This window comes from Pteropus alecto, unplaced genomic scaffold, assembly GCF_000325575.1.
Source record: "Pteropus alecto unplaced genomic scaffold, ASM32557v1 scaffold476, whole genome shotgun sequence".
Classification (NCBI taxonomy): domain Eukaryota; kingdom Metazoa; phylum Chordata; class Mammalia; order Chiroptera; family Pteropodidae; genus Pteropus; species Pteropus alecto.
In genome coordinates, this window is record NW_006437767.1 from 13,182 (window position 1) to 34,769 (window position 21,588).

The 21,588-nt window shown below is 36.5% G+C and overlaps 1 protein-coding gene across 1 annotated transcript; it reads right to left on the reverse strand.

Moving 5' to 3' along the window:
- Positions 1-11: 11 nt before the first annotated feature.
- Positions 12-20,982, reverse strand: LOC102886918 (ras-related GTP-binding protein B; the record flags this gene model as incomplete). The annotated part of the gene is made up of 11 exons (XM_015591763.1): positions 20,386-20,982; positions 19,522-19,555; positions 16,941-17,040; positions 12,522-12,605; positions 10,549-10,615; positions 8,368-8,590; positions 5,731-5,826; positions 3,548-3,670; positions 1,915-2,006; positions 949-1,064; positions 12-111 (listed from the first exon to the last, which is right to left on the reverse strand). Coding segments are annotated over exons 1-11 (1,127 nt in total), but the record flags the coding sequence as incomplete, so codon positions are not given.
- Positions 20,983-21,588: the final 606 nt, after the last annotated feature.

Below are 21,588 nucleotides of genomic sequence, written 5' to 3' on the forward strand. Positions count from 1 at the left end.
CAGAGTGTTGCCGGCTATGGGGGATGTTGATCAGAGTAGCTGCAGAAGCTGAGGGTAGGGGTGGGGGAGATACCCAACAGAGTAAGTACAGGCAGCCCAAGGAATGTCTGACTAGTAAAAACAAATGAAAAAAACAAATAAACGAGAAACAAATCTCTCCATACAGTATGTCACAGACAATATACAGGAATAGGAGGCCCCAGTTTAACTGGGGTTTAAATTTTCTGAAAAATTAGAATATGTGTCTATATTCTAAACACAAAATTTCCAACATAAATTTTCAAAATCTTTTGGTTTGGGACTAATGGTATAAAACCCATTATCTTATGTTATATTTTAGTATTATTCTAAGGTAGAAAAAGCTAGTGGATCAGGGATAATTTAAACTTCTGGGAACATACTGGAAATACTGCTAAAACCTTTATTTCAATGTTTGTGATGTATATGGCTATTATGGCATAGAAGCACCAAATATCTCCCTTTATGCTCATGACACAAATATGGGAATACGGTACTTAGGAACATACACTGATATATAAAACAGTTTAACATTTAATAGTTTAGAGCTTAGATTGACTAGTCTTTTAAAAATCTACAACACATGGAGCATAAATCATGCATTTGGGTTCTCTTTTCTTTAAAATCCCTAGATTTAGTAACTTGATTTTTGAAGTTCTCATGAAGAAAACATAACATAATTATTTTAAATAAAAAACTATTTCCTTCTATTACTAAAGTAGTTTTTTTATTGTAAAATACACATAACAATAAATTAACCATTTTAACCATTTTTAAATGTACGGGTCAGTGGCATTAAGTACATTCACACTGTTACGTGACCATCTCCACTAGAAAACAGTTTTTCACATTTAATAAAGCACTACATCTAGGGCAATTAGTTTAAAGACTATGTGGCTTTGAACCTATGTTGGATAAGTTTAAACTTACGAATGGATGGATCAGACATCACAACCATCACATAAGTGTTGGATGTAAAGATGTCAATGAAAGCAGCAAAGTTAGAGTTCCTGACTTCCATGCTCTGGAAAGAGGCAGCCAGCTTGCTATAGGAGAAAGGAGAAAAGTAAAAAACATAAAATAATAGCAATATAAGAAATCCTTATCTTTTGTGTTAAACATTTTCATAGCATTATACTTCAATTCACCACTTCTTTAAGACAATTAATGACAAACTCCAATTTGTTTTCCAAGGAAACTCTAAAGCTGAATTTAACATCTTTTAGCAAGTGACCTTAGGAAGTGAGTTAGAACTTGATATTGACTGTGAAATGAAGCAGGCTTAGAGTTAGATTCATGTTAAAAATCATGCTATATAAGATTTCTCTAATATTTAAGATTTTTAAGTTTAAATTTCTCTGTCATCAAGATTAATAACAATATCTTTTGAACTTAGTTACACTGAAATTCGAGAAATAATCCCATTTCTTTGAAAACAAAGTAAATATTTGAATGTCATTTGATATTTCTTAAAAATGTTAGCATTAAACATGTCAAAAAGTCTCAAAGTGCCTTTAATCCTGTGGCATAAAAGGAAAAAAAGACTTTTATCTATTCTACTATCTGGGTATCAAAGTTTTATCAGGATAAGAATTTTGGTTCTTAAATCTTTACTAAATTATGATCAGCCATTCTTTCTTCTTATATTCATAAAGCTAAGATTTAAATTGTATTTAACCAAAGCTGAAACTACATGATTAGACATTTCTAGACTCTCTATTTGTACCATTTGTAAATCATTACCTCCCTATTTTAATTACTGTAGTTTTATAGTAAATCTTGGCATTTGGTAGGGTTAATTATCCTTCTTTCTTTTTTTTCAAAACTTTCTTGGATATTTTATTTCTTCCCAAATAATTTTTTCTAGAGAGAAATAGATCACACAAGATCTCTTACCTGCAGCTCAGCTTAAACTGCTTAATAATGTTGCTGATTTTCTCAAATCTGTGGGCGTCACGCTGCTCTTTACACTGATAGTGAGAAATCACCTATGAAAAAGAACAATGCCCTTTAAATCCATACGATGTAGTCATATCACCCTCTGCTACTCTTCAAGGCAGGCATCTGTCAGTCTCTTGGTCACCCTAATTTTCAGGGTAGACTGCACGTGGCTTATGCTCTCTTTTCCCCCATCCCATATTCTGCATACATTATGAATAATTTTAACATCCTTATGGATGACCCATTCAGTACTATCTGGATATAGTTTTATTAGATCATTTAAGTAGTATCTATACTGGTTCATTGCTGTTCTTTTTCACTAACTTTAATGATTAAATATTCATCTTATTTCAATATTTCACAGGATGGCCTTTGATAAAAAAGGTACGAATCAAAAATGAAAAAGAAATAAAAAGTCTTATATGTACTTAATATATTGTATTTAATTTAATTTAATTTAATTTTTTTAACGCCTATAGCACCTGGTATTCCGAAGTGGTCTCCCATCCAAGTATTAACCAGGCTTGACACTGCTTAGCTTCTGCGATCAGATGAGATTGGGCACGTTCAGGGTGGCATGGCCGTAGTCTAATGTATTTAATTTTAATGAAGGCTATAACCAAGTGGTTTTTGGTATTATATTTAAAATTGTCAACAAAGTGATTCTTATCTCTGAGAATTTACTACTTATAAATGAACCTATTCATGATGAACACTTAAGCCAGAAGAAATACTTCCCCTGCTTTCAGATTTTAATAAAACTGGACAAGCATTTCCTATAGGCTGAATATACGGATGTAAAGTTTTCTAGTAGGAAGCAAAACTGAGTCACTTGCCAGCATCTACGATATAGATTTTATTACCTCCATTTTATAGAAGCTCAAAGAGATTAAGAAATGTCTAAAATCACCAAGCAATGGTAGAGCACAGAAACAATTATTTACTGCGAGCTGCTCTTAGTTACATTTACTAAGCTGATCAGCAATTACATATGCAGTGCTTTGTGACATCTCAAATTAGTTTCTATTACTATTACTTAAAAATTTTACTTAAAAATATTGGTTTTTGCATCCCTTCTCAAGGCCATACATACAGTAGGCTCTAATATAGTTAAGTTGAATTTATAAAAATATTAAATACCAATATGCCTCTTTCCCCTTCTATCGGAACTCTTAAGCTATGTCACTGAGTTGACCATTACACCACATACATGTTAAATTTTCAAATCTGTCTTTTGGAGAAAGGGGTGAGATATGAATTTCTTCAAAAGCGCAATGACTCTCATTTCATAATTAAATAGGGAGTAGAGATACTTTAACACAAATGTATAATGATTAGCAGAAATATTCTAAACTGTGTAGTAAGGAACATCTGCAAAAATCTAAGTTTTACCAACTACTAAAGAGCTATAAACCAAAAGACTTCTTTCAGGTCACATTCTGACACTATTTTATAAATAAGGTTATGCATGCTAAAGTAATGAGACAAAAGAGAAAAAGGTTCTTCCTGAAAGTGGCAACATGTTGTTCTCTATTGCTGAATAAAAGAAGGTAAGCGGAAGTACATCTGCAAAGCAGACAGTTCTCACCAGAAAAGTAGCTCTCTCAAATAGAAGCACTTCATCAGCCTCAATAATTTCAGCAAAATTCCTTAGGTTCCTTTCTAGCTGTTGAACATTGGGTATCAGCTGATAAACAATGCTGGACCAAGCCTAACAGAATAGAAGTATGGTATAATATTACTAACAGGTAGCCTGTCTCAGACCTTTCTTTGCAAATGCATTAAGTACACTATAATATATAGACAGAAAAATATGGTGATAACTGAGTCACAAATACTTAGAATATGACATAAAAATAAAATGAGAAAACATTTGATTTTCATCCTTCAGTTGTTTTTGTTTTTTTTTTAAATTTCAAACACTTTTGTAAAATGCTGGAGAAACTTCCTTCCACTGATAATTAAAAATAAAAATTATTTAATTCCATCATGTTGTCTTAGGAAAAGTTGAAAACTCTGACCTACTGGGCTAAAAAGCTAATTCAGTCATTCAACAAATATTTAAGTCCAATTGTACAGATTGCTCTAAAGAGCAGAACCTAATAATCTTATATTTAACATATATCGAAGATTTAATTTTGTGGCATTATCATTTCTAAAGGCTTATTTTCAGCTGTATAAATCATTGATCAAATTGAATTAAAAATGGTATACTGTATGTTTGCTTAAAATTGACTTCATCTAGAGGAGTAGGACTAATGTAAGGAGTAGAAATTAACCAGACCCTCCCTCTCTTCAGGCTCTTTTATTTGGATTTCCATTATAATACTTCCTCCAATCTCACTCTAATTTGTCTGGAAAGGTGTATAATGAATGTTCTTCTCTCTCCTTCTAGAGGGTCGGAACCTAGTCTTGGTCATCTCTGCATCTAACAGCATCAAGTAGATATGTAATGAGTGCTTGTAGAATAAAACGTATATAACAATTTAAGTTAGCTCTATACAACATTTATGTAGGAGATAGTAGTGCCATATCTCTGTTCCGATTAGTTTTATTACTTGGGCTTGGGGTTCCAAGTTCTCAGGTCGGTGTTAATGTCACTGCTGAATTTACCTTGGAGAAGGCACCAAAGCTAACCACAGCAGAGACATTGTCACTCACAGCAGTGTTGTGATTAGCCAATTGTCTTTGGTCATGTTATGTACTGCCATCCTTCATATCGCAGTTGGTTCTTATCAGTGCGTCATGTCCATCCTTATTCACGGTTACCTGTTCTATGGGAATAAGGCTTTGAGAGAAATTCAGCCCAAATTAATCTAGAACAGTATTTCCTAGACAGGTATCTCAAAAATGATCTGTTATTAGAGTGAGGCTGGGTCAACATAATATTAGGGAAAAAATGAATCAGTTAAAAAAATAAATTAAGTGTTATTTTTAAAGTCCAATGTCTTTTTCTCCTTGGCAAATCAGGTTTCTGTGCTTCTGGTTGTAGATACTTGTCAGATGCAGTTGATACTGAGGCTGTGACAGAGAAGGATTCTTTTCCACCCAGAGTCAGACTTGTCAATGAATACCAGAAGCAGTTTGAAGGAAATGTCTGACCACAGGAGGACCCAAAAGGAGCCTGTCTTTCAAATCACTAGATCAGTAGGAGAAAGGGAGGAAGCAAGATAAGGAGCCTATGTGCTGATAAGGTAACTTCGACTTCATCTATAACACAGCTATTGTTGTAACCTCTACAACTACTGCAAACAGTGTGGTATCCACTCCAGCAATGCTAGTTTCCATCTGACATGAAAGTTGAAGCTACTAAATACTAGGCATAACATATTTCATTCTAAGATTCCCTCCTCCAATCTCTCCCCTAAATATTGTTCTTCTATTGCCATCAAACTAAAGTAGACTGGTGTATATCCTGTAGCGGTACCTGAATATTAGACACAGCTCCGATCAGCATTGAGACCACAACAGGTCAAAATGGAAGATGGCCAGTGAAACCTCAGCTGTCATGAAGATCAGTATCAAATTAATTGTGACCAAACTGGTGAATTCTGTGTGGTTTGGTAGGTATGTCGACCCAATCTAAGATCAAAACCAAAATCTCTTAAGGTTAATTTTGACAATTTTTCAAATAATTTATTATAGATTATTTTTTTTAGTTCAACACATTCATATGGCTATGATAGAGTTTAAAATCTTTTAGTTTTGATAGTATCTTTCTAGCTTTTTTTCATGCTCTTAAAATGAGAAAACTCAGAGAAATATACACACCTTATAGAGAGTTTCATCCCAGATAGATGTTCGGAAACAAGAACATTCCAATGGGCGAGACAAACGCCTCAGATCTTCTTCTCGCTCTTTAAAAATCTGAATTAAAAAGCCCAACATACTGATCAGAATATATAGCTCTCCTCTTCCTTTGCAAAATCTGAGATGTAATTATTTTCAGTATATTTTAAACAAAAACATTTCCTATTTCCTCAAAGGAATTTTTCAGTGTATACATTACTTCAGAAACTAGGATGGCAGAAATATTTTCAGGTCAGGTCTAAAAGTGCAACAGCTACTAGAATTCCTTAGGCCCATGCTGCTTGTGCTGAGTACTAAGAGTACTATGTTGAAAAATAAAATTTACCGTATATAGGAGTCTTAAAAAAAACACATCTAACATTCCAAATCACCCAATCTGGGCAATTTTAAGATAGCTATCCCGTATCAAAATTTTGTACATCAAAATACCTTTGTAGATATCTTTCTCTTGCAAATACATATGTGCATACACTTGTATATATTATTTCTGTATGAACTGTATTTATTTGGCTATACAACACCCCCACACAAATATATTTTCATCTTGGATATGTATCTATGTATGTGTGCCCACATACATATGGAAAAATATCTATTTATACAAATATTACATACACACACACACACACACACAGCTATTTTCCATGACTGGGTGAATCTGTAGTAAGTGCATGTATACACTGTGATGGTTAATTTTATGTATCAACTTGGCTAGGGCATGGTACCAGACATTTGGTCAAACACCAGTTTAGATGCTGCTGTTAAGGTTTGTCTAGTTAAGAGTAATATTTAAATCAGTAAACTTAAAGCAGATTCCCTTCCATTATGTGGGTGGGCTTCATGTAATCAGTTGAAGGTCTGAAGAGGGAAAGACCACCACTCCCAAAAAGAGGGAATTCTGCCTCCAGACTGTCTTCTGACTTTAGCTGCAACATCTACTCTTTCCTGTATCTCCAGCCTATAGGCCTGCTCTGCAGATTTCAGACTTGCCAGCCTCCACATTAGTATGAGTTAATTCCTTAAAATCAATCGATCTCACTCTATGCCCCTCCCTTGCCTTCCTGCCTGCCTGCCTCTATCTACCTATCTACCTCTCTATCCATTATCCATCCATCCATCCATCCATCCACACACACAAACACATATGTGCACATGCACACATGCACGCACTTACTGGTTCTGTTTCTTTAATGAACCCTGACTAATACACACATACACACAGGGAAACATCTATCTTGCTTGAAACTGATATTTAGGGAAGCACACTAGCCATTTTTACTTCAAAACTTCTTTAATAAAACAGAGTATACTTTTCTTAATTAAGCTTAAAATCCCACGGAGAACATTTATGTATCTTCTGGGATATTTATATAAGTATTCAGCAAGTAGTAAGTCGATTGCTAAATATTAGAAGTAATTAAAAAAATCATAAAGAGCTCATCTGTTGGAATGCTCTAGGTTTTTCTATTACAAATTGGACCATGAAATGAAGTGATTTTTACAGGAAACGAAACTGAAAACGGCAAGAAAAACAATAATAAAGCCCTCATAATCTCAAGACCCAACCCACATATAGGATTTTCTGCTGAACTAAAACAGAATTAATACTTAGAGAGGGAAAGGGAGAAGGAAATAAAAAGATTAGTTACTCAAAGTAGTTTTCAGAGCCAAATACGAAACTCTGTCAAGTAGTTTTTGAAAGCCTGTAAGCTAACCTAGAAACACCAAAACATACCCAAACACTGGAAACTTGGAGGCAATCCTATAACTAGTTACAGGAAAAAAAAAAAGTATTCCAGACCAGTTACTAAAAACAAAATCCATTAGTTAAATAAAGGGTGTGCTTAGGCTCCTAGGCTCCAAATTAAAGAGGAACTATATTCTTCTATATCACCAGCATATTTTAAAACTATTTCTTCAGCTTTACCCTTGGAAATAGAGCATCTTCTATTTCAGCTTAGAATCCAATCCTCTTATTTTATATTGAGCAAACTAAAGCTAGACTGTATGTGTGACTTGACAATTTTGGGGCCTCATAGCTAACTAGAAGTTTGCCCTTTTTAGTGTGTCTTCTCTGGTTCAAATTTATGTGTACTAACGCCCATGCTAGAAAAGAAGAGAAATATACCATATCGGTACCATAAAGAGGGACCTGGCATTCTGTCAAACACAGTGTGATTGGCACTTGAATTGCTGCATTCCAGTTTCCTAAGTCAACCTAAAGACAGCTGTCGCCTTTCTTCAACTCACTCTTGGGGGGGGTCTCTTAGTCTTGACAGTAACTGTCCACTCTGAAGGACAGTAAAACAGGGGTGGCAAACATATTTTTAAAATATATAAAGGCTGCTTATTAATTATCACATAGTCAGGTTTCTTATCTAAATGTGAAAATTATTTGCTAAACGAATACTATCTTTCCCTTATCATGGATAATTTGTTTGATTGTTTTTAAAAAAAACAAATGTCAGAACTTTATTCTGAAAGCTTATATGAAGATTTTTTTTCCAGAATTAAGAATGACATAAATATATATATACTTCTACAAAAGAAGTTTGCAAAGCACATCTACCATTTGCAGCAGCACTTTCTGTCTCTTACCAGGTCCCGTTGATCCTCCTGTACCAGATCCATTTTGTGCACCAAGCAAAAGATTTTTGCATCTGGGGAGTTTTGCAGAATGGCCTCCAGGCATGATTGGTAATAGTGCATGTCCTTTTCCAGTTCACGGCTCTCCACATCAAAGACATAAATCAAAACCTCCACATTTCGGAAGATGTTGTCTCGTTGGCTAGTGAAATAATTTTCCATGAAGGTGTCCTGTCTAGTAGGAAAAAAAAAGATCTACGTAGTAAGCAAGTCCTCACTTAGTCACTCCTACTTATGATCTATTTTTGTTGGCTTAATTGATGTGAAAGATAACCTTAAGGCTTCAAATTAAAGGGCAAATAATAGCAAATCAGTCTGGCCTCAACTTACTCTTGAGTGACACCTTGTAAGAACCTACACCCCTCTCCTTGTGCTCTAAATACACTTTGACCTTCCCTCAGTTCCAGTGTCCCATGGTCTATTCACCAAGAGTCCTTTACACATGCTATCCCCCTACCTTTATATCTAATTAACTCCTACTTGTCCCTTTAGATTTCAGTTCAATCCATATTTCCTCACGGAAACCATCCCAGGCCTCCCAGACTTGGAAAACTCCAGGCACCATAGGCCCTATACCAATACACTGTTCTTCTTTTGAACACTTACAAGTGTGATATTACACATTTGTGTGAGATTCTAATTAATGACATTCACTTCCCTAGACGAGTTCTACGAAGGCAAGGAATATGTTTGTTACTGTTTGCCATTGTTTCCCAGCTTTTAGCACAGAGCCTGCCATAGAATAGGTGCCCAATGAATATTTACTGAATGAATAACCAGTCAAACAGTATAAACTATATGAAAATGACTCCAAGATAACTTTTTAGCAGAATGTTGCTCTCTGCTCCTTAGGCTGTTTGCTGTTTCCCAATAGTTCTCAATTACCAGCTGCCTAGCAGAAAACAGTAGAGTTTTGTTGTAGAAAAAAAAAATTTTGAGAATATCATGCTAAGCGAAATAAGTCAGATGGAAAAAGTAGAGAACCATATGATTTCATTCATATGAAGGATACAAAACTGAAAACAACAAATGAACAAAACAAACTAACAAACAAAAACTCACAGACACAGACAACAGTACAGTGGTTACCAGAGGGAAAAGGGGGCAAAGGGAGGCAGAAAAGAGTAAAGGGGGCCAATATACATCATCTGTATATCGCATTGTGTGTTCACCATGCAAAGTCTAATCTGTTACACATTACCGTACATTTGGCCCCTTTTACTCCATCTGCTAGCAATAAGGGAGACATTTTCATATAGAATATTTGGTTATTTCATTTTTCTTTCAACAAATATTCACTGAGCACCTATTCCATGGCTGGCTCTATGCTAGGAGCTAGGAAACACTGAGCTAACAATAATTATTATTTTGTGAGGCATTTTGCTATGCATTTTATATATATTATCTTACTTAATCATCAAAACAACCCGATGAGTTGGCACCACCATTATCCCTATTGTACAGGTGAAGAAAGTATGGATCAGAGACTTTAAATGATTAACTAACAGAACTGAAATACAAACCCAAATGTAACTCTGCAGCCTAGACTCCTAACCACTACATGCTGCCACTAAGCACAGAGATAAAAATGGTCATGGGGTAGGTAGCAATACCTGCATACAAGCACAGGTATTGTGCATTTGCATTGGGATACTGCAGAATTGCCTTGGTTGTGAGAGGAAAACTATCTCCTGCTCCTTCAACATTGGGTCACTCAGCTGAAGGATATGTATTCAGGTCTGTTCCACAGTACTCAAGAGTGCCTGGAGATAATTACTGAAATAAAGAATGAGGTGGTATGGTCTGATAGCTAAGAGCTCTGCACTGATGTCAGATGGCCTGAGATGGAAACCTAATTTCTTCGCTTGCAAAAGAGGAGGATAATATATCTCATATTACAGATACTTAAATACAGCTTGTGTTACTGCTGCTTAAACATGTCACATACAAAGGGCATTTTCACAATTACATAAAAGTCAGACATCTTTATTTAATCGAGTGCCAATTTTGAAGTAATTTCTATCCAATGCATCTATTACAAATGATAGTTACTCTAGTGTAGTCTCCATGCTGATTATACTAGATGTCAGCACTGTCACTGGCCTTACAAACAAGTAAGCAGATGGTACTTACCCACCGCAGTCCCACAGGTTCAATACCAGGTTTCCCAGAAATCGAACATGAGAATGTTCTACATCAACTAGAAAACAAATATAACAAATCTAGTAATTGTAGCATGTGAAGTGAAATTCAAAATAAGCAAAGCACTAACCCATGGAATTTAGAAGGACCAAAGTGGAGTGAAATGCTCAAAGCCACAACAAGAAGGTGATTTACAGCTTAGTAGTGTGGTTTAGTGGCAAGGTGGGCACCTAAACTACCCTGAGCTATAGAACTAGCTCTCATGTAAGTCATTTTACTTTTTAGTAGTTTAGTGCTTAGAGCAGAAACAATCTCCAATTATGATACTAATGTTAAAATTTCAACATGGAAGACAGAGACATATACCATTTAACAGTTCCCTGACCCACTTGCCCCTACCAATGCCCTCCACACACACAAAAAAAAAATTAAAAAAAAATACAAAATGAACATACAACATCACCATACTCACTCTACTGATTTCCTTATTTTGGTTACTGACCCTACCAATTTCCAGTTGGGATGGGGGTCATTTTTGACTCCTCTGTCCACATTCAATTATTGCTATTCCTTTGTAATCTCTCTCAATTCCACTCCTTGTTTTACAACCTGCCACTAACATTAAGGAAGGCCTGTACCTTCTCAAGTCTACACAAATACAATAGCTCCATAATTACTTTCCACCAAGAAGCCTTACTCCCTCTATTTCATTCTATAAGCTACTGCCAGGTTCATCTTCTTAACACTACTTTGAACATGTCACTCCCCATTCAAAAAACTTTCAATGACTCCTTCATGACTATAGGAGGACATTCGAAGTCCTTCAGAATTTAGCTTCCAATCTACCTTTATATTCCCCAATGAGTTACATAATAATGTCTTTTGCTCCAGTCCAATTTGGTTTTTTCATAGTCCTCCCAAATCCCACTACCTCCCCAACACCCAACATATCTTACATCAGGGGTCGCAAACTTGCTAATAGGGGCCAGGCCAGTAAACGTATAAAAGCAAAGCTGGTCATTTATGGTGAGTAAACATCTACCCAAGGGGACGATGGAGTGAGTGGCAGGTACTCAGCTCTAGCTTATTTGCCATACAGGAACATGGGTTCGGGGTTACCAGATCTTTAAATTTTTCAATATAGTGGGAAATCCAGATTTTTGTGGAAACTTTTACCTATTGATGACTAATTCCAATTTTTCTAAAAACATCACACAGGCCAAATAAAACACATCTACGGGCCTTATCCAACATATAGGCTGCCTGTTTGCGACCTCTGCCTTACACTTCCCTCCCCACCATATACTTTGCTTATTCTATCCATCTGCCTAAAAAGTCCTTCCCACCTTTCTTTCAAAGTTAGATTCATCTTTTAAGACCCAACTTGAATCCCATCTCCTCTAAAAGCCCTACCTGGCCACCCCCACTTACCGTCTTCATTCCCTCTGAATTCATTCAAACATTTATTAAGCATCTACTCTCTGCCAGGCACTAAAACTCACAAAGAGGAAAAATAAAAATTCTTATCCTGGAAATTTCTCAAAGTCTAGCAATTATCATCTTTACAATTTATGTGACAGTCATAAATCACACAGTGGTGCTTCATATATGACTATCTCAAAGCCGTTGCTTAAACTGACTGTCATCTAACTTTTGTGCAATTTTAACTCCTCATAAACTAGATCAGAAGCGGCACTGTTTTTAAAAATGGGCACTGGAGTCAAACAGTCCTTAGTTCAAATACCAGCTTTACCTCTCTTTGTGACCTTGAACAAATCACTTAACTGTTAAGTATTAGTTTGCTCTTCTATTAAAAAAAAGGTAGGAGGCATAGTATTGACCTCACAGAATTACTGTGAAGATTAAAGGAGTTATAGATAAAGTGCCTGGCACATAGTAGGTGCTCAAACTACTTCCCTTCTCCCCTTTACTTCCCCCTCCTTGGAAAAGGAATCATATCTTACATGTCTTTGTATTTCCAACAGAGTCTACGAGAGAGTAGGTGCTCAAACTGCTATTAATTTGAAGACTATGTAAACGGTCTAGTACTAAAAAAAAATGGAAAGAAGTGCTACTGAGAAAGGGAAAGACAATAACAAAAGAAGTGACAGGATTCAGTGACTGTTTAGATATGGAGCACATGGGATAGATATCTGGTTTCTATAACCATATCATAGATAGTTGTTCTCATTAATTGACCAATGCCCCCACTGCCAAATCCAGTGGACTTTGTAGTCCTTATCTTACTTTCTGCAGCATGACACTGTTGACTACTTTCTTCTCAAAATATTCTCTTCTCTTGGCCTCTGATATCACACCTACGATTTTTCTGGCAGATCTTCCTTCACAGGCTCCTGTTCTTCTTTCTGTCCCTTAAATGTTGGGAGTTCTTCAGGATTCCATCTTTGGCTACCTATTCTTTCTGTGTTCTTCTCCCAGACAAGCTAATCTATTCATATTACTTTATTTACCATTTGGACACTGATAAGTAATAAATATGTATCTCTAATACAGACTTCTCTCCTCCCTTTCTGAACCATATACGTGACATCTTCACTTGAATAAACCATTAGTATCCCAAACTCAATGTATCCAAATATAAACTCATCATCTTCCCATACTTCCCACAAAATCTATTCCTCTTTTAGTCTTCTCCATCTTGATGAATTTAACCAGTTGCCTAAGCCAAAACTTAGATTCATATTTGAGTCCACTTTCCCCCACCATGCCCCCTCAAACTATCAGCAAGTCCTATTGACTCTACTTCCTAAATATCTCCCAAATCCACTTGCTTCTTACCATATCTACAATCACCACCCTAACCCAAGTTAAGCCTTCATCATTTCTGACCTGGTCTACTAAAATAATTTCCTAATTTCTCAATCTGTTTCTACCCTTGCTTCCCTCCAATCCATCCTCCATATTACAGATATAATGACCTCTCTAAAAAGCAGATTTTTATTCCTTTTTCTTTAAGAAGAAAAAAAGTCTGTATAGATATGATTATATACACCCAGAAAAAAAAAAAAAAAAAGGCCAGACAGATAACTACTAATGGTGGTTGTCCCTAAGAATGAGGCCTGAGATTAAGAGAATGAATAGACTTTCTACACTAATTCAGACTGTCTGAATTTTTCACAAGTACTACTCTTGTAATTAAAGTTGAAAAATAAAAATTAAATCTGACTGTGTTACTTTTCTGTTTAAAACTCTAGGGGCTGCCTCTACCCTCAATTCAAACTACTTGACATGGCTTATAAGGCACTTTATAATCGAACCCCCGCTTTCTGCCTCTCTTTAGCCTTATGTCTCCTATAGAGCCCTCTGACTCTCTTAGTCTTCCTGTCATGCTGTCGTAAGAGCAACTGAAAAGAATCAAGAACAGAGCTTTGGGAAATCACATACACTTATGGGGCAGAAAGAAGAAAATATACTTTTAAAAAGGGAGGAGGGATGGTTAAAGATAAAGGAAGAAAACCAGGGTAATAAAGCATTAAATAAAAGCCAAGGGAACAGAGAATTTTGAGAAGGTAGGAAATCTCAGAGCCATCAACAGTGTTTTATACTAAAATACTTCATAATCATTTTCACTGATAAGTTTACTATTCCAACGAACATTTTAACAGCCCCCTAATAAATTAATTATATCACTATTCTGTATCCTTACTTTAAATTTCAAAACAAAGTAGGATCTAAGTTTAACAAAATAAAACTGGACTTTTTCAGCAATGACCATCTAGAAAAATACTAAACATTAAAAGTGATGTAGTATTTTCAAAGAAGTACTCTTTTACTACTTTTAAAGAAAATCAGCCACCGTGTAAAAAGAAATAGCAAGTAAAAATCAATGTACTATATGTATTTTAATTAGTCTATAAGTTAAGCAGTAGAACCCAGACCTTTCTTTAGCAATGCAAACTAGCTAATGATACACTAAGTATTAAGGCCAACATAATATTTTAAAGTATACTTTTACTACCTTTCAGGAAATACAGTAATTGCTAACAAAGTAATATCAATAAAGGTCCCATTTGAGATATCCTTAAGGGCAAGAGCCCTGTCCCATTCACAGTGCCAAGCATACAGGAAGCTCCAGAAAAGCACTTGTTGAATAAATGACCTGCTTCAATGTATAGAGGTCATATAATTCACAACATTCTGTTCGTAACTTTCTAATGATGCTGTTAGGTTATTTCAAAACTATTTTAAGTAGCTTGAATAGTCCTGAAATTTGGGTTGCAAGACTATTTACTAGACTTAGGGCAGTATATCAACTCTGCTGATTAGCTGAAAACAAAAATATTAATTGGACTAGAAAAAGGTGCTTTGATAAAATGTGCAGAATTTAAAATATAAAAAGAAAGAAGTCTGCTAGGAATTGTAACTGTAGCATAATGAATAGAACAAGAACAAAGATTGGCATTCCATCTCTAACACTTACAAGTTGATTCAGCTTAACTTCTAGGTCATATTTTCTACATCTATTAAAATGAAGTTAATATAAAGACTAAAAAATAAAAGATTATACAACATTAGCTTTCTCTAATATACTAAAACCAACTGATTATTAAGTCTGGATATTTAACTTGGAAGAATAGAAAAAATAGTATCTAGCAAACTGAGACAGGGAGAAGTTTGGACAGATAATTTCTAGAAGGAAGCCTCTTGAGGCATAATAGGCCAAAGGACCCTGTCCCGACCAAAAATTGTGATGAACTACTTAGATGAAAACTAGATGAGATGCCTATCCAATGTATAAACTGCATGAAGCTAGGAAGAACAGGTAACATATCAGATAAGAGAATAGCTAAAATAAAAATAGAATCCAACCTCTTTCCTACAGATAAGGAAACTGAGGCCCAATGAGATAGTGACTTATTTTGGACTTAACAGTAACAAACATTGGGTATAGGAACATATCATGAGCTAAAACAAACAAAACTGAATAATTTAATAGAGATAAGCATTTATTCTTGGTTCAAAATATTAACTGCACAACAATCAGACAGAAAATATGTTTTAATAACAATATGTGTTAAAAGAAATTAGATGTTTTTGGTATGACTCAGTATAATGAAGGCCACTCCACAAAAGTAGAGTAGGGCCTAGACTGTGCTAACAACAGCGTGATGCCCAGAACAAGAGATATAATAGTCCTACTCTGCCTTGATCAGACCACACTGGTATTCAAGTCTCAGGGCTTTAAGAAAAATATAGTTGTGTTTAAACAAATCCTTAAAAATTCTTCAAAATTACGTCAAATGAGGAATAGATGGAGAAATTGGAGATGTTGAAGGAAGATAAGATTTGGGAGACAAGAGATAGCTAGGATAGACTGAGATATTAATCATACTCAAGAGAACAGAAAGGGGACCAGCTAACAGAAACAAAGGGAAATAGATTCAGGGCTGTAACTAAGAAATAGATTTCTAACCATTAGTGCTACCCCAATTATGAGAGTATATACTACATTCCCAGTACTTTAAGAACAGAAATGAGGTTTCCTTCTCCTTTGTATCCCAGCATCTGGAACATACGGGTTTTAAAAATGTTTGTTGTTCTTAAAACCAGAGTGAGATACCTCATGAAATGGTGGGTGACTTGTCCCTAAAAGCATTCAAGATGCTAGAAACCCAGATCAAGTAGGGTACCTCTGATGAAAGTCATCTAAAAGGTCAAGAACCAAGGCAGAATCCAGAAATGTTTAGATGCTGCAAAATGAAATGGCATAATATCCTAGAGACAAAAGGAGTCTTCCAGGAGCATAGATCCACTGGCTGCCCAGCTAGCCTATACTAAGAAGCCTGATTTAGCATTCAAACCATAAAGGGCAATGAAACATTTCTCAGGTCAAAGCTAGAACTCCAGTGAGAACATCTATGTGTGTCCAGGAAGAGAAGCAGCAGAGTACATACAGATCAGGTTAATCTCCCTCTCACAACCACCACCCGCCTCCCAGCAATTTACTTTTTAATGAAGACTAGGACTAACTACTGCTTAAAAAAGAATCTTAGGGGATTTTATTGTTATGATTGTAAATACCTATCAATTAATTTGCTTTATATAACAATTAAAAACACCCCCCAAAAACACAAATAAACAAAAAGGTCCCTATGCTTGTTTAAGAAAGAACAGGGTAACAAAAGAAGTTGGACAAGGGCATCCCAATTGGTAAGCAACCTAGAAAGAACCCCCCAAGAAAGCGAGCAATAGTTACCAGAATTAGGCCATACAACTCTTGAGAAGAAATGCAAAAAAAGGGAAAACATGCTCCAAAACAAATCTTTCAACCTCTGCATCCCCAAGTTACTGCAACCAAGTGTGTTATGCAGATTATTAATAGTTAAGATCACCTGACTTTACGATAAGATAAAACATCTTACTTGTTGCACCAAGTCGACGTGTGTCTCTGGCAATATAATTTGCAAAGATAATAGACCTCATGCTGGTCTTACCAGACCCACTTTTACCCATCAAGAGCACCTAAGGACAAAGTGGAAAAAAAAGAATGAAAAGAAGTTAGCAATCTAGAGCCAATTAAGTCTAAAGGGATCTATTTCTCTCCCATACTTGATATTTTACTGAAATGACAGTACCAACAACCTGGTACAGATACTAATAACTAACAAGCTCCCTAACCAACTGTGAAGACAGAGATACCTAGAATTCCAGGGGCCAGGCACTTACCTGTCATGCATGAGTCACACATCCTCTTAGTGACAGAACTGCAGCGAATTCATTATGCTATTAATATACACTATCATATATTCAGAACTATATTAGAGAAATAGACCAACTTGAGAGGAAATTGAACCCTGATCTCTCATAATCTAATATTTTATGCACTGAACTACCTGGCAAGGGTTTTCAGAATAACTGAAAGTTTGTATTCCTGTTCAACATCAACCTTTCCACCTCTGCTCTTTATCTTCTCCCTTCTATTTACCTTCATGATTGTGTTCCATTAATTACTCTGTCTCTTTTTCTGTTCAAGTGTCCTATGGCCTACAGGATCAAGTCTTTATTTTTTTTCAATTGGCTGCAAAACTCTAGCTGTTTAATAACAGATGCTTCCCTCTCCTCCCCCACTCACAGCACCAAGAGAATCATGAGTCTAACAATATGTGTGTGTGTGGTAGGATGGGGGCTTTTTTTAAAACTACATACAACATCCTCCTTGATATGCCTTATCTACTCTTCTGCACTCATCTTCTGACCCTCTTGGCCTGGAACTTGTAGAATCCAGCCACACTGAACTGAAATGCCTGTAGTCCCTTTGATTGCTCCAAGATCTCCAAGGAACTCTGCTCTATGTCTGTTTCACATTGTACTCTCTGCCAGTAACTTGCAATTCCCTTTTCTCCCTTCAGTTAAGTTCCACTCATCCTTCAAAACCTGGTTCAGTAATCATCTCCTCAAAAAGCTTCTCTGACCCCAATGCCCTAGGCTGGCTTAGGTGCGTCCCACCTCTGTCATCTCATGACAACTGTATAGTAAAGACCATAATGCATTGCAGTTATCCATTTTTCTGGTCTGTCTCTCACAAGACTCTGAGATTCTGAATAGCAGAAAGAGTCTCTTCTGTAATTCCAGAGGCTAACATACAACAGATGCTCAAAATATGTTCATTAAAAGAATGAACAAGCTATCAAAACGAAGATATAAAACAAGCAAAATTTTAACAATGAGACTTTTCCAATGGAAAGAATGGTCTTATGAAGGTGAATAGCCTTCCTGTCAATGTCAGCATTTAACAAAGATTCTACAGATTCTTGCACTCGGAAGAAATTGTGTAAAGCAACTTTTAAGAGTCTTTTCAACTTGAAATTTATGAAATATATTTCCAATTGTCTTGCTTTTCTAATGAAGGGGGTAGATAGTCTATCTTTAGTCCCAAAACATTTTATAAAAATTTCTAATTACAAATATAAGGAGTATTAATGGAAATATATTACACTCGGCTCATTTTAATCTGGCTATTTAGATATTTAACTTTATCTCACTAAAGAAATGTTACTGACTAGCCAGTCAAAAATTGTAACAAAATAGTTTTGTTTTTATTCTTAATCATGCAGAAATGTCAGGTATTTTTAGACATCCTTGTTGACAGCAACTTTAGACAGGCTCATTAAGAACATTCCCTTAGCAAACTGGAATTTTTTATATAAGTGACTTATTAGATGAAGTTAAGGCTAAATATGGTACATTTCTTTTTTTTTTTTTAATTTATGAAATCTTACCTCAATTGCTTATGAAAGACTTACCAAGGTTAACTGTGTTAGATACTAATTTAAGTGCTCTACATGTTATTTGCTCATTTAAACTTCCTAACAACCCTACAAGATAGGTAATATTATCATCATTTTACAAATGAAAAAAACTAAAAGCCCAAAAGGTTCAGAAATTTGCTCCAGAGCTGCACTCTTCTTGATTTTGCCCAAATTCCATGATGGGTACCATAGGAGTACAAGGGAAGGAGTGTTCAATTCCATCTGGTGAACTCACATATGACTTATAGTGGCAACATTTGAATTGGGTTCAACATAAATGTGCAAGCAGAGGCCTGTGTAGTGTGTGTGTATGGCTTACACAAAATGCAAATTAATTTATAAATTTTGAGAAAAACAAATTCTGTATGGCTACAATAAGGTGCATAGGTGTGGCAGATGATTTAGTCTGGAATAAATTTTTAAAGGGCATTCTAAGCAATGAAGTCATTTATATTTTATTCTGTGGGCTCTGAAAAGTTACAAAAAGTTCTTTAGTATGTGAGTGACCCAATTAGATTTATATATTAGAAAAATTAAACCTAATAGCAAAGAAGGGGACAGGAGTCGGAGAGAACACTAGAAGGTTCCTGCCACAGTCTAAGAAAGATGGTAATATATACACCACAAATATATTTTCTGAATAGTAACTTCTTACCTTTGCCTTCATATTTTTGATGTACCTAACACGTCTTACCTTTTTCTTCATGGCTGTATTTGGTAGCACCCACCTGCAGATATAAACCGAGACAGAGTTTGCATGATCCAAGTGCCTTAGATATTGAAATTAAATACAAATAAATGTGGAGATACAAAAGAGCATGTTTAGCACAACAGCTGAGTACAACTGTATGTGGCCCTCATTTTCCTAAATTATAAAACAGAAATTATAAAACTGTTTTATGCTCCCTATCCCCTAATTATGTGCTCAAGTGATAGCTTATAGGAAGATTTATTTAGGAATATAAATAAGCCATTAAAATTCAAGATTTAATTTTTCATCATCTTAAAAAATTATCAAAGCAATATATACAAGTGCCTTCATAAATCGAACAATATTTTAATATTTGAACAGCCTCCTAATTTTAAAATCTGGGAGTATCTTTAGTCCTTAAGTTTTCTTTCCAAGTCATATTTCATTTATTACTTGTACAAAGCATATAAAATACAAGACTCAATTTCAGGTACACATTGGCACTGAAAGCACTCTCAAACCACTGATCTCTGCCTAGGAAATGCCAACTTTCTACCTAGTCTTCTTAACCTCGACATGATGTCAAATCTCCTCAAGTGATAATTCAAAGCAACTCAGAACAGTTTCAATTAGAATACCCTCCCAGAAGTGGTATCAGGCCTGTCTTGTCCCATCCCAGGGGTTATTCCGGTCCAATTAGCAACCAGTCCTCTTTCCAGCTTATCATCTCACCAAAAAAACATGATACTAATCAAATTTACTGGTAAACTGAAGTAATTTATCGTAGGTGGGGTGTTCTGATTCACAATATTCTCTTCAGTTAGAACGCCCCCCCCCTTCAGGTTTGGCATAATACCCTTCACCCACCCAAGAGATCCTTCCGGTTCCCCTAGGGAAGGATCCATTCTCGGCCCCAGATTCTCTTTCTCCATCTTTTTCTCAGAGTCAGAGTCTTCCATCGTGCAACAAGTCCTTTACAGTCCCTTCTAAAGCCGCAGTACTTTTTTTCTCCCTTGTTCACCCCCTCAGCCGCCTATTCTCATGGCCTGCGGCCCTTAGGCCTGTTCTATTCTTGCCTCCGCCTTTGTCCACTGGGGGGCTGCTTCCCCCCTCCGTTACCTTTACTGCCTCAAACTTGGCCTCAAGGCACGGCCTAACCGGCCAGCTCAAAGGCTAAGTGATTCGGTGGTGTAAAGGAAGAGATGGAAGGTGAGAGGGAAAGGGGGGTGGGGGTGGAGGGTCGTCTCGAGTTTGGGCCTCAGGCCCCAAGGTCTCGAAACCCAAAGGTGACTTCACCGCACAGAAGTGGGGACGACGAAGGCGGAGGTGGGAGAAAGAGCAGACCCGTGCCGTAGGCACTAAGCAGTGAACGCCTCAGCCGACTCCTTGTTCTTGAGACTGCGCGCCCGAGAGAGTCCGCCGGCTGCTGCGGTTACGACCTAACCGCCCGCCCTTCAGGAACCCAGATACCTCACCGCAGCCACCCGACTGCAGGCCAGAATCACGTGGCTACCTGTCGTAAACCCGGAGCCCTTCACGTGACTGCCGCTACCCAAGGGGCGGGATGCTGGGAAGAATACCATAGAGAATGCGCGGAGAAAGACAGAGTGCCGCCGGTCGCCGTCACGTGGCCCTGGCTCTCACTAAGTCTTGGTTTGGTGGGGCGCTGCCAATCGATCAACGCTTTCCTGGTGGTCGTTCTGGTCCCACCCACCCACCATGGAGAATTAAAGGAGACAGTTGTAATTTCAGTACGCCACAGCCAGCTTCCCACCCCCCACTGTTTTTCACTCTTAACATTCTTGGTGGGGAAGGCTGACATTGTCTTTGTATTTCTGTTTTTTAAGTCTGTCTCCCTTTTAAAAAAAATTATTAGTCCCTGTAACTGAGCATGTAATTATATGAGTTAATATCATCAAAAGTGATTACAACTGTGTCTTCCACATAGTAAGCGTGCAATAAAATTATTGTTGGGATTAGTGGTTCATGGGAGATTTTATGAAACGTTCATTGCCCCACTCATTTATAACTAGAAGTAAGGGAAATAAATTCTCATATAGTAAGAAGTCA